General features: G+C 37.2%; 1 protein-coding gene across 1 annotated transcript; it reads left to right on the top strand.

The window, feature by feature from the left end:
* The first annotated feature begins 619 nt into the window (after window positions 1-619).
* Droj2 (DnaJ heat shock protein family (Hsp40) member A4-like) lies at window positions 620-12642 on the top strand. The gene is made up of 9 exons (XM_019045716.2): window positions 620-965; window positions 2329-2486; window positions 2792-3074; window positions 5462-5649; window positions 6525-6679; window positions 8070-8188; window positions 10143-10308; window positions 11653-11831; window positions 12255-12642. The coding sequence occupies exons 2-8, from the start codon at window positions 2355-2357 to the stop codon at window positions 11807-11809; spliced, it is 1200 nt and encodes a 399-aa protein (XP_018901261.1). The 5' UTR covers window positions 620-965; window positions 2329-2354; the 3' UTR covers window positions 11810-11831; window positions 12255-12642.
* The last annotated feature ends 295 nt before the right edge of the window (window positions 12643-12937 follow it).

The following is a 12937-nucleotide window of genomic DNA, read 5'->3' on the forward strand; positions in this document are numbered from 1 at the left end:
TAAAAAAAAAAAATCAGACCGCAGTTTAATTTGTCCTCATCGGTGGGCACAAGAAATGGAAATTAAATTATCCTCTTTCATTCTTGAACCCGGACTAAGTAGTTCTTCAGTGAAGATATTTGTTTAAAAAAGAAAAAAATACCTCGCATTTAGATGAATTCAACTGTTAATCAGCCTGACAGCATATCATTCACGTTACCTAACTTCCCTAAATGGTTTATTTTTTAACGAAGAACTACCTGAGAACTTCTTGGAACTTTCTTCGAATTTTCCTGAGGTTTTGAAGAGTAAAGTACTGAAAAAATTTCAAGTCCATATAATGCTTAGGTATAGTTTTGTGATTAAGAAAATAGAACACAAGAAGTTATTCGATGTCTGCGATGTCTGATGTAGTCAGGTTTATTCCGGCTTGTTGGTAAAGTCATGTTAAACTGCGTCCTGTGCTTATCAAATCAGTAGAAATTGACAGTTTTGGTAAGTATTGTTCAATTATTCGACTTGCAATGTTAGATCAGGGTCATTATATAGTTTTCATCATGAATTGTGCTTTTTTTTAAACAGCGCGCCAATCCGTGTACTGTACTACGTCACACCCTATCTTCAAGATGGCAGCCTCGCACGAAGTTGTGCCAGTGCCACAAGAGAGCGTGCAGCGTGTAGATCAAAAACGAGACGAGATCGTGTTGGGAAAATTCTAGAATTTTACCGTGCATTCGCCCTCTTTGACAAGGCTGAATAAACTTTGCTATTGATCATCGAGCTCGGCTTTCTTTCGTGCGATTTCACTACTGCGATCGAGTTTTTTCTGGAGCGTCAGTGACATTGAACGAGAGTACGGAACCCTCGTTGTGACTCGACTTTTCTTTGTGCAGTTTGAGCCGTCGCTCATCCACGTCCGTTCCCGATCCTTTCGGTCATCTTGTAATTGTAACTAGCACTTCCTTATTCCCCAAATTCTCCTCGCGGTAAGTCAGGCTTTCTTCCGATATCCTCCTCATCTTAATTTTAAACTCCTGCTTGCGACCTCTGGTCGTTTTGTACAGACGAGTCCACCGTGCTTCCCTTAATCCTGATGAAACCTGATATGTAATCTAACAGACGCATTATCATTGTCACTATTATCTATCGTCAAATGGCTAGTCGGTCCTCCAGCCGAAATAATATCCTTTAGGAGAAACCCATTGCCTAATCTTTTAATTTATAAATGTACCCTTATACCCTCATAGGCATTGAGCACAGTCTTTACGAGTGGTGATAAGCAAAAGCTGCAGCGGCAACACAATCTGAACAAACTTTAAAGTTAACTCGTATTCTGCTCCTGCTCAACTGCCCAATTCTCCCAATCAGATTCCAGAAGTTACATTATGTTTATGTTCTCTTCTTCTCTATTTTTAGCCATTCCTCCAAAAACTTGGATATATTCACAGGATTCTGTAAACTTGATACTTCCAGCTGTGTCATCGCAATTGAGAAGCTGTTGAAAGTAGAATATGCTGAAATAGCTGTATATTGTTTGTAGTGACTCATTAATTCGTCGAAGCTTCTGCTGTAGGATAGTTCAGAAGGTCTATATGTTTATTAACCATTGGTGAATTGCCGGGCTACAGGTCAGACCATGACCCGATCCCTAATAGGTTGCATACTGAACCGAGTAGAAAGTTCTAGGAGTGAACTCCACAATGTGAAGTTCTTGTTTACTTAGCAGCATTCAATCTGCCGTCCTCCTAATTCTATGCTCTGGTGATTCCCTCCCATGTTCACTTCTTGGTTTTAGTCACATTAACCTCAATGCCTCATTTTTGTTACTCAGCCAGGTACTTACATAGACCTAAGAAATGTTCATGGCAAAAAAAAATTCAAAATTAGAAGAAAGGGTATGTATCAGCACTTGATCAGGAAAAATATTAATACAGCGATCAAACTCGTATCAAGTGCTGTTGGAATTATTAAGAGATCACACCTATTGAAAAGGCCCATTGCCCTACGCTTCACTTTGACACGTCTTTACTACTTTTAGCGAGTGCTATGTCTTTTTGTAGCCAAATCCTGTCCTGTTTTCATTTCTTCGAATTTTGCAATTTTTTTTGTTGTTTGCTGGGAATGATTATTTTAACTCATACTCAAGTGTTGTCATTACTTTTTAGCAGGAAAGCTCTGCAAATAGTTCTACTCACTTGATGTGATATATCGCCTGCGAGTTCGAACTCAATCAGAGCCTGAGACTCTTGTAACCCAAATGTCAAAACTGTGGCTCATTAATGCACGTCAGCTAGGGAGAAAAAGTAATGTTCCTTATTATCTGATCATTAATCGCACTTTGTTTCGCAGGCACTGAAATATCAGAGGTTAACAAAATGGTGGTTGAAACAACTTTCTACGACATTCTGGGTGTAAAACCAAATTGTAACCCGGATGAACTGAAAAAAGCCTACCGGAAGTTGGCCCTCAAGTACCATCCGGACAAGAATCCTAATGAAGGAGAAAAGGTATGTAATTGCAAGTAACAAAGTTAATTTCCTCTTAATCTTTGGGATTATTCAGTAAGGAATAGACAAAAAAAAAAATGAGCTATAAATAACGAGTAAAGTACACCTAGCAGTTGAATGTAAACCGACGCTCCAAAAGCATAATTGCACAGTGAAGAAGATAAACTGCAAAAGGGAAATGGATGGCACCCAGCGCGCCCCAAACAGCGAGATTAGTAAAAAATGGAACTGCCCTCTTATATATCATACATGTAATACATATTAATTCAAGTAAATCTAATTTTTCAATTTGGTTTTTGATTTAGTTTAAGCAAATTTCTCAAGCGTATGAAGTGTTGTCAAATCCGGAGAAAAGGTCTCTGTATGATAGAGGAGGTGAACAAGCATTGAAAGAAGGTGGCATTGGTGGTGGCGGTTTTACATCTCCTATGGACATCTTCGAAACAATTTTCGGCACTTCACGCTCTAGAGGACCAGCAAGAGGCAAAGATGTTCACCACCAGTTGAGTGTAACTCTGGAAGAATTGTACAAAGGATGTGAAAGGAAGTTATCTCTAGAAAAGAACATCATCTGTGAGGACTGCAAAGGTACACGTCAACTAATCTCGTTCTCTTAAATCTTTAGCTACTGAACCCTCCAAAACTAATGCTAAAAAAGGAGAAAAAAAATTACAGTCCGATTCGACATTAAATATCACAAAGGAGCAGGAGCAATTCCTGCCCATGAATTTAGGGAAGCTGAATTGGTCCAAGAGGGGGGGGGGGGTGTCCTACACAGATTTGACGAGACCGAGTGTAGGTAGTGGTATATCAGGCCACGGCGATTACAGCGCTAGTACGCTGCGACGCTCATTGCAACCTCGGCACAATCGTCTGGTGGAGGGAAGGAGCAGACAAGAGACTGGAATGCAACGAGCCTCTCCCCTCTCTGCCGCGCACCAAGCCTACACGCTGCTCGAGGCCGCAGTGCTCTAGGGCTGTAGTCGTCGTGGCCTGATATACCACTTCCAACACACGGCAACGCTTTCGGTGGCTTCGTGTTCCTTGTCGCGAACGCTAGCCCGGACGCTGCAGTGACTTCTGCGTACAGGCGGTGTTGTCCCGTTCGCATTCGCATATAGCTGCCAGATGATTCAACGTCTTTCATTCGCTCCTCGCTACTCTGCATTCTGTGAAGCGATTTTCTAATACCTGTCACTATAATTGTTATAGATTATTAGGGTGATTTCACGATAACAGGAATAGTTAAAATGTGAAATACCTTAAAAATAAAAGTGCACCAATTTTAACAGGATTTCATTACCTCATTTTAAAGGTATTAAACTTCCTTTTTCCAGCTTTGGCACGCTCTATTTTGATTCAGTGCAAAGTTAAAGTGATTGATAAACAAGCCATTGAATCAGGTATCAGCACTTCCCGCGGGACTGCTGGAGGTCCATGCAAACATGGCGGCCCTGCCAAATTGTGTCGGTTACGTAACAGACACAGCGTAACCGACACTCAAAAATGTGAGATTAAAGATGATACAAAAGATGAAACTTGGCGTTTCTTGAGTTATGAGGTGGAATTAATGCTGCCTAAAAAGTTTTCTAAACTTAGGAGACTTCCTTTTAGTTTAATACTATTAAATTGAGGTTTTTGCGTAGTGAGGAATTAGTGCTACACACGTAAAAATCACTGGTTTTCATAATAATTAAAGTTTTCATTGCAAAAAAAACTGACTTATCAGTAATGGTTTTGTCAAAAAGACTTCAGCGAACAATTTGATGGCAGTTTTGAAACTCCTGACTCCATCTGGCGAGATAAACACTGCACTTAATACAACTGCAAAAATTTGTTGCCAAATGTGGTGACACCTCTTTCTTATGACTTTTCTCGCTCAATAATAAACATTTCAGTTCAAACTGGCAATTTTCTTGAACACTAGAGTCTCTTTTCAGTAAATGTTGCCAAAGAGTTCATGATCAGTACTGATTTGTTACCGCAAATTGCTCTTTTGCTTCAAAATCGGGGTTGGCGACGCGTAACCGACCGGACATTTTCGGCCTTTAAAGTCTCATACTATTGAATATAATAATAATTCATCATATTTTTTAGCATGGATAGGTTCAGGGACATCATTCCTATTGATTAATTAATTTGGTTTTCAATTGTTTTGCCCTATGTCGTTCATAACCCACGGCGACACGACTATTCCTATTATCGTGAAATCACCCATTAGTGTTCTTGAAAAAAAAAAATCATTTTCAAAAATCAAAAATCATGTCGGCCTCCTGTGGTGTAGTGGTTGTAACACTGGTCCTATGACCAAGAGGTCCTGGGTTCGATTCCAGGTCAAGTGATTTGAGTTTGATGGTCTCAGGCAATGGTCACCTGGGGCTGGGGTAATAAGCGTGGGATTAGCCGATAGCCTATTTGAAATTGGTAAAAAAAAAAAAAAAAAAAAAAAAATTCACATTGCTCAGGGGAACCAGTGCTTCCCTAGAGTACATGCAAAAATCGCCACTGCAGAAGCGCAGAGGAATGATTATCATACTAATTATTGGGGGAGGAGGAAGGGGACTCATAATTAATTAGAAACCAATTTTCTATCTTTCAATGCACTACCTCTTTGGCTTTGAGAGGTTTGATTTTTGGACCCTTACTCAATAGAAACTAAAGTATTAATACCAAGTAAAAATGATGTTGAAGTCTGCATTTTGACTGGTCTAAAACAAAGATGTCCTGTTTTAAACGATGCATGGATTGGTAGACAAGCACGATTTTCCAGATCGCTGCTAGAACTGTCCAATGCAGGTTTATACAATAGTACTTTTTCCCCCACTCACAACTCACTTTTTAACTTTTTAGGTGGTCAGCCGTCAAAATATTGAAAAGGTTGAAAAAAAAGACCATCTTTAAGGACAGCCTGTAAATTTTTCCTCTACTTTTTGATGAGTTCTTGATTTAATTATTTAATTGTCTATGGTAAACAGGTCGCGGAGGCAAGAAAGGAGCTAATGAAGAGGTTTGCAGCCCTTGTCGAGGAACTGGTCGCATCACAGAAATCCTTCAGTTGAGACCAGGAATGATTCAACAAAGCCAGTCTATTTGTGGTGAATGTAGAGGTCAAGGTCGCAAATTCAGTCATAAAGATATGTGCAGAACTTGCATGGGCAGAAAGGTACAATATCTGTTGGTTTTTAAAAAAAGTTTTACTGCTCTCTAAATATATGTATGTATTTCAGAAGTAAAGTGAAATATAATATTTCATGTTCATTTCATAGTGATAATATCTCAAATGTTGCTGATACCTATCGTGAAAGTTTCAGCTATCTTGTAGAAGACCTAAAAAGAGTATTACCCATTACTAAATGAAATTGTCGCCCTCCCGACAATACTTTCCCGAGCTCATCTCTAAGTAAAGTGCAGTTATGCCTTTTTGTCAGCTAAGGAAAGAAATGCTGCAAGTTGTAGGAAGTATTCAACTCAACTAAATTCTTTTCAGAATCTCACTTGTGAATAAAAGCTTTTGTGTTAAGAGTCGAAAAAATGCTGATGAACCGTCAGACAAAGGCAAATTTCCCCAGTGGGGTCTTGAGAATAGTCCTGAAAAAACCGCCTTGAAATTTTCAGAATTTCTTGACTAAACTGTGAAAAAAATTATCTGAGACATTTAAAGATAAATTTTCACAGGTTTCGCTGAAATTGGATGTATTACTTATAGAAAGATTTCGTTTTATCAAAGAAAATTTAGCTATGTTAAAAGGCTCTCCTAATGCTTCTCCTTACAACGACTGTGTATATTTTGAAATGTTAGTATTCACACTGTTTCAAAAACTCGATAATTTGTTTCTAAGTTGTTTTTCCTTTAATTAGCTGTTACCCGATTAAAAACTAATCAACAACATGAATCGAAATGTATAATGTATCTAGTGATCTCTAACTTTGAGTGTTTTAAATCACTGTCCTTGAAGATAGCGCAAAAAATTTTCTCCACATTGCCTCAGCTATTCATCTCTTCAGTTGTATAAGAATTTGTTCTGCTTTTATTTCTAGTTGGTCAGAACACGCCAGATCATCAAAATAAATATTGAAAAAGGAATGGTTGACAACCAAAAAATCGTTTTGTCTGGAGAAGGTGACCAAGCTCCTGGTCTAGAAGCAGGAGATGTGGTAATCATTTTGGACGAAAAGAAACACGATGTCTTCAAGTATGTACCTTTTTTTGCTCTGATTTTTTGAACTCTCTAATCTCAACTTGTACCAGATTATTCTTATTTTTGTTATTTCCTGCAAGAAATATAATATTATTTATGTTGAGAAATTAGGTGATGTTGATAGTTTTATCATTATACCAGGAAGAAGGGAGGGGTGGATTTTTAAGTAAGTTTAAACGCACCTACTCCCAGCTTTCTATGAAGCTGTAATTCCTCAATTTGAAGTTCAAGTCTTGCGAAAAGTGAATTTTAGTCATAATCTCAGTGACTGGAGTTAATAAACTCTTTTGCAGCATTTTACTTCACTTTTCGACGCACTCACTCTCCATATTCTTGAATTTTTCATAACCGTGCTGTAATCTCCCGATGCCAGTTTCATAAAACTTTTTGTCCATTTTCCCCAGCCAGGTGTTGATGTAAACCTTCATTGCCAGAGTCCTTGCGGAATGCGTTTTCAGACTTTGACTGAAAACCGTCTAATGTCATTTTAGCATGGAAAGTAAATGCAAAAATCAAGGTGGTAGATCTCTCATCTCAGTCTAAAAATGAGTAAACTTATTCGGTATCAACTCTAAAACATTTGTCTCCAAGAAATTCCTTCAATTCCAGGAAGAGGTGGACATCTCACAGGGTACTAAGTTTTTAGAGTAGAGTAGATGCAGGGAAATAACGCACATAAGCTTACCCAATGTCAACATTTGGCTGAGAAATATGGACCAAGAGTTTTACAAAACCAGCTTTTAAAGATTGTCGCATGGTCATAAAAAGTGCAAGAATCTGGCAAGTATGTCAATGAGTAAGGTAAGGTGCTGCAAGAGTCAATTATCATTATTAAATGTATAAACTCCAATTTACTTTTCCCAAGACTTAATGTCCCGCAGCACATTCAAAAAAAGGCACTTTAGAAGGAGAGGTATGTATGCTATAACCATGGTTTCTCTACAATGCAAGAACAAATTTGAAAAACCATGTAACTTATTAGAAAGCTGATAGTAAGTGTGTTTTAACACTGGTTTGGTCTTTTCCCTAGCCCTGATAGTTCTTGAGAGAAAAAATAGGTAATCTTACTTTAAATCCACTCTTGTAGTTCCAAGCGGAGTGTATTTTGCTCTATTAGAACTCTTGTTGTGGTAAAATCAAGAGAGAAATGAAATGGAGAGAACAAAATTATTTCAGAGTCAGAGCTCGGACGTTTGTCATCAGTTATTAAACTTTGTCTTCTTTTTAGAATTAGCACAATGTTAGGGACTCTCAGCCTTAAACAGATGGAAATTATTCCGTTCTGCACTCATTTTATGGCATCATTACTTGTATTCCAGACTTTCACTGTAACAACCTTTCTTTTACTCAGTTAATTTTATTTGTGTCATTTTTTTCTCCGTAGGCGCAACGGTAGTAATCTCATCATGATGATGCACATTTCTCTAGTGGAATCACTCTGTGGTTTTCAGAAAGTGATTCACACTCTAGATGACAGAGATCTAGTAATAACAGCAATTCCAGGTACTTTTTTGTTTTTTGGAAATTTTGTTTGGAAAAGGAAACTGGAATCAGAAAATCAGGAGTGTATTAAAAAAACTGCTCAAAGGAAGAAGGTATATATGTAGGTATCAGCGGCAAGGTGTGTTTTGGGATATAACCATTGATCTGCCTTTTAAACCTATGGAAACATATTGATAAACAGGGTGTTCGTAACATACATCTTAATAATCGATTCTCTACCACAGCTTCAAATGGGGAAGTATCGATAATTGATCATTCACGCTTCACCACTGGTAGGGAACATGGAGCCAACATTCAAAGCTTCATCCTAAGATTTCTTATTAATAAGTAGCTATTAGCATCATGAATTTGCAATCAAAGCACACTGAATGAAATATTTTTCGAATTAATTGGATTGGATATTGCAGTTTATTTATTTATTCTCAGACTTTACAGGCAAGACCATTAAATAAAAAGAAAAGCATAAAAATTAGTGTTAGAACACATTAGAGAGTGTAATACAAAATTAAGGTAGTAGATAAGAAAAAGGACTATATCTCAATGTAAGTGGGGTTGTTCTAGGGATGTCGATACTCGGGGAAGTATCGATACCGGTATCGAGCATCGAGCTTAAGTATCGGTACTTTTGAGGTATCGATACTATTTCGGAATTATGCTGTAATTCCGAGTGTGCGTATGTCTGTCGGCCGTTAAATTCCGCCTGATTTACGCCTCTCTCGAAACAGCCCTATCCGCGTCCTTAGTCAACTATTTTGAGCCCTTTACTGCAGTTATTGAACTGAGCTTTCAACATTTTTAGCGAAAGTAATCATCTTGAGAAACTTGATTACTCCGTCGCTTGTCACAGCGCATAGTGAAGGTAAAATAGTGGGGAGAGAAGTTTTTAAAAAAGAAAAAGAGGCCTTCTTCTTCTTCATGGCCAATCAGATTTAGTATCGATACCATCGATATTGGAGTCTGAGGATCGATACTACGTGGTATCGATATCGTTGAGTATCGATGCCAAGTATCGATGAGTATCGATCAAAAGTATCGATACTTTGGAAGTATCGGTTAGGTATCGACATCCCTAGGTTGTTCCATGATTCAAGAATAACCGTGATACCTTAATTTCTTGTTGCCTGAATATCTCTTATGTTTTATTTTTTTAACATTAACAAAACTGCTTAACCCCTCAAACTTGCTTTGAATTTACTCTAGAGTTAGAGGAATGTACTCTCAAAATTTCAAGTTTTAGTTTTGCCTACACTGATAAAAAAGGATTGCTAATTCACCAGTTTAGGGTGGAGCAAAATTTGCTTCACTTCCTAAAGCTTTCTTATCCGTGCACGGTGTTGAATCAAGTGAACAACTAGCACGAATTACTACACCAATTTGCTACATCTGCGCGCCTTCATGCAGTTAATCTTGCATCGAGTGGCTTGGAAGCGTAACTGCATTTTTTGGTATTGGTACTTTGAGAACAGTAAAAATAGCTCAATAGTCAGGCTGAAATAGCGAAATTTACGGAAGAATAACTAAAAAGGTAACAGACGTAGCTTTTCAGAGAGCAAAATCACCTACACGCGTGTGTGTAAGTTAGCTGAAATTTGTGTAGCGATTTTACCTGCATGGTTTGCACGTTCGTTTTTTAGCTTCACCATGCCATGAAATACCCGCGTGCAAGGCAAATTCAGCAATATTTTTTTTCAGTGTAGTTTTCTTCAAAATCAAAGATTGGAGACATTTAAGCCATGTTTAGAGTAGCTGGGCTTATCTGGGTTAAATGCCGTAGCCCAGTTGGATGATTCCAAGGTGGAAGTTTTGCTGTACCACCAAGAGGCTAGTGCAGGGTCTGTATTTTTTGTAGAACAAACCAATGAACAGGTTTAAATTTTCTCTCTCCCCCTCTTCTCCTCTCTTTTCCAATTTATCTCATATTGACTCTTCGTTCCATCTCTCCAACTAATTTCAGGTGAAGTCACCAAGCATGGCGAAGTAAAATGTATCATGGGCGAAGGAATGCCTCAGTACAAGAATCCATTCGAGAAAGGACAACTGATTGTGCAATTCTTAGTTGATTTTCCAGATTCGATAGCAGCGGATAAAATAGCAAAATTAGAAGCTTGTCTCCCACCTCGGTCAGTTGTTATTTCCTTTGATTACAAATCACTATCAACTCAAATCGTCCAAGCCCTAAATAAAATTATTCCTTTCATCATTATTACTGTACTAAATTTGATAAACATTATTCAAAAAGAGTTGGATTCCATGGGAAAAATAAGAAATCTTGCATGAGAATGAGTTTATTAACTGTAGAAAGTCTATTTTTCAAACTATTCTTGAATTGTCTCGGATGAACGTAGACTGATGCTACCATTTAAAAGCCATCAACCCTGAAGCTGTAAATATTTTACAACATTATTTTCTAAAATTCTGTTTTTGTCCCCAGAGCCTCTCCAAGCATTTGGTTTTTTTTAGTTCATTATCCCCCACCCAAGTGAGACTCGCATTATGAATCCCAAGTCTTCATGGAGCCAACTGCCTGAAGTTATTTTGAGTGTCGGTAACTTCGCCGACGTCGGCTCAAATTCAGTCTAAAACTGATGTCTCATTACAGAGGAAAAGCTCACCAGAGCACATATTTTTTTCTTAAGAGAGTCATACTGCTTGGCTTAATCCAAGATAAGACCAAAACTGCAGTTGCCTCCCAGATTGATCTTAACAAGTATTGCACGAAACAGCAGACATTTTTTTAAAGAAATTTAGCGCTCTGTTAGGCTTATCCTCTCCATCATAAGGTATCAGTTTTATGCTGCAACCGATGGCATATTGTAAAAATTACCAACACCTTGTTTAAACGACTCATGCATCGAACTGCTATCAGATTGAAGTTATTGTGTTCCAATTCAGTCTATCGGAAGTAAAGAACTTCAAAACTTCTTGTTACATGTTATGGAGCAGGATGAAAAAATTTCATAATATTTCTGGAAAATTCAGAAACTTATAAAATGGGAATAGGACATTTTTAATTTGGAATTATGTGCCAAAGATCAAGGTCTCTTAGTTTACCTTAGTTGTACCTGGCCTCTAAAAATATGTTTAAAAATGTCATCAATATCATGAGTTTAACTGGCCCATGAAATTATTGAGAATTGCTTATGGAAATTTCCAATATTTCATATCTTTCTTACATTTTATGCCATCCTGATGTAGAGCACTGTTTGCTATTTCCTACCTTGCCTAGGAAGTATAGATTTGTTAGAGTTTTTGTCATAAGTGAATCATCAAAAGCATGAACTAACATTTAAACCTAAATTTGTTCCACCGAACTGTTGCCTTTTGCAGTATGTTAATCAGCATTTGTGAAAAAAAAATCAGATGGATTCTTTGAGCTGCGGAACAAATCTTATAGTATCTGCCTTCTTAATTTCTAGAAGTCTTTTCATTTTTACTCAAGTTGGTGCTATTTTGACTTTTTTCAGGCCTGAAGTTATCATTCCAGATGATGCAGAAGAATGCACACTTCTTCCCATGGATCCAAATGCAGATGCCAGGAGGCAAGATTCAAGAAATGCATATGATGAAGATGAGGCTCATGATGGTCAAGGTTTCAGAACAATGCAATGCGCTTCTCAGTAAAATGTTTTCCTCTGTTGAAAGAGTGAGTCTTCATCTCTACTATAATTCCTGTTTTCTATTTAGTTTATCTCTTTTGAAAGGTATTTTTTCAATTCTGTTCTTAATTTTTGATTTGCCTCTGAAAAAAATTTCCATTCATCAGCGTATTTTTGCATTTTGATGCGTTACCCCACTTCATGATAATGGTGTGCAAGAAAAGGTCATGGCTTCCGATCAATTTGAATCGACATGCCCCAATCAGGGTGACTGTGTTGATCCAGTTTGGAACTGCCCAATCATTACAAATTACCCCCCTCCTCTCCCCCTCATTCCTAAAAAAAAACTGCTTTATGACAAAAAATCCTCGTAATTTGGATATCTTTTTCTTGTTGTGTTCTCAATTGAAGTATTTATACTGATTAATTTCCCTTACATTAAATAATTATTTTTTGCCTTATTGTTTCAGGTGATCCGCATCTTAAATTTTATCTTCGACAGAGAGGACTACAGAACTTGATTTTATCATTAAATAATGGCGTTTAACTATGGATTCCTTGTTGTAATTATTTAAGTAATTGTAGGTGTAATTTTTACTTTTAAAGTATTAGTCAATCATCATTCACTTTCTTTAATTTTGTTTTATCCCATCTTTTATATAGTTTTTTAATACAATTACTGTAGTTTTGTATTTGTTAGCACCTGTTAGACCAAAAAAATCGGCTAATAACTATTGCATCAATAAAAAGCTATCATCTCAAATCACTGTTCGCTAATCGCTTGTTAATTTTCTGTAAATCAATTTTCTTCTCTACGCTCACCACAGGAAAGTGTAAATAAAAGGCTGTGATCGTGTATCTTTCTTCTTTCTTGATTGGTCAGATAAAGGATGCCTTCGATTCAAAAGAGTATCTAAAAAATTTTAAAGTACATCTCCTATCTATTGTCAAAAACTTTCAAAAGCCTTAAGTAATCTTAAATTATAGCTCTTCAAGTGACTGTACGTCAAGTTAACTACTTTTAAGTGAACATATTTTTAATGAGTTTTCTCTAAATATCATACTCTTTATTTTGTACTATCCAAATCAAATTGATTGGTTCATAATGGGCCTGGTTTTTTAAAATTCATTTACGGAAACGTATCATGTTTCC

This window comes from Bemisia tabaci, chromosome 1 (assembly GCF_918797505.1).
Source record: "Bemisia tabaci chromosome 1, PGI_BMITA_v3".
Classification (NCBI taxonomy): Eukaryota; Metazoa; Arthropoda; class Insecta; order Hemiptera; family Aleyrodidae; genus Bemisia; species Bemisia tabaci.

What these genes read in the sequence shown, in the direction of transcription:
- Droj2 (XM_019045716.2), top strand. Translation starts at nt 2,355, where the DNA reads ATGGTGGTTGAAACAACTTTCTACGACATTCTGGGTGTAAAACCAAAT. An exon ending in GAACTTGCATGGGCAGAAAG is followed by an intron (nt 5,650 to 6,524) that starts GTACAATATCTG and finishes TTTTATTTCTAG; the next exon opens with TTGGTCAGAACACGCCAGAT. An exon ending in AAGAAACACGATGTCTTCAA is followed by an intron (nt 6,680 to 8,069) that starts GTATGTACCTTT and finishes TTTTCTCCGTAG; the next exon opens with GCGCAACGGTAGTAATCTCA.